The sequence below is a fragment of the Etheostoma spectabile genome, chromosome 5 (assembly GCF_008692095.1).
Source record: "Etheostoma spectabile isolate EspeVRDwgs_2016 chromosome 5, UIUC_Espe_1.0, whole genome shotgun sequence".
Taxonomy (NCBI): Eukaryota; Metazoa; Chordata; class Actinopteri; order Perciformes; family Percidae; genus Etheostoma; species Etheostoma spectabile.
The window spans coordinates 34,540,788-34,541,637 of NC_045737.1; the positions used below are offsets into that span (position 1 = coordinate 34,540,788).

The window sequence follows — 850 nt, forward strand, 5'->3', positions numbered from 1 at the left end:
GGGGGCAGCTTCTAGCTCACCCAGTAAGAGCGTTGGCCCCATGTTGGCTGAGTCCTGCAGCGGCGCAACGTTTGAATCCAACCTGCAGCCCTATGCTGCGTGTCATCCCCTTTAAATATAAAAAAGACTAATAATAATGAACATTTAATTTACACAATATTGATCATAGGCTTATTATAAGTAAGACATTAAAACTTGATGTAAAAAATTATATGTGAATATCAATTTTCATTCATCAGGCCCCAGTTTAATATGCAATAAAATGTATACAATGTATGTAGCAGGGAGGTCCTTGGCCTAAAAATACGTTAGAGACCCCTGTTCTAAACAACAAGAAAACACAGTGGTTAACCAACGATGGTTAGATCCAGAAATTAATTTTTGTATTTAAGATGGATGCTTACTTTGGAGCATGAACAACATGAACAGGACTCCAATCTCTCATTAGAAGTATCTACTCCTGTAGGTACTCCTGTAGGTTTCTAATGTCCCTCCTGCAACTGGGGGTGATTGTGTAGTTCACCTGTTTTGTCAGCAGATGGTGCTTTTTTATTATTGAAAAAATTCCCCACCAACTAGCATGCAATCCGTTATCAGTTATGAAAGTTAAATTTATTTTATTTATTTGTTGTCACTTTTTTTGTCTCTGTGCGTACGAACAGGACATACAGCAGAGACGTGGACTGGCTAACTCCATCTCCTCCTACCTCATCAAACCAGTCCAGAGGATCACCAAGTATCAACTACTGCTTAAGGTAGACACACACACATGTCCCGGACTAGATTGATACACAGGCAGATCTACTACACACGCACACCTTCTGCTGCTGACACACACACACACACACAC

The 850-nt window shown here is 40.2% G+C and overlaps 1 protein-coding gene across 3 annotated transcripts in view; it reads left to right on the forward strand.

Annotated features, from left to right (window-relative positions):
* Positions 1-850, forward strand: part of kalrna (kalirin RhoGEF kinase a) — a 179,480-nt gene that overhangs the window by 104,687 nt on the left and 73,943 nt on the right. For all 3 annotated transcript variants that reach the window (XM_032515387.1, XM_032515389.1, XM_032515388.1), the window contains exon 33: positions 663-755. In XM_032515387.1, coding sequence (XP_032371278.1) covers positions 663-755 — 93 coding nt within the window. The remainder of the gene's footprint in view (positions 1-662; positions 756-850) is intronic.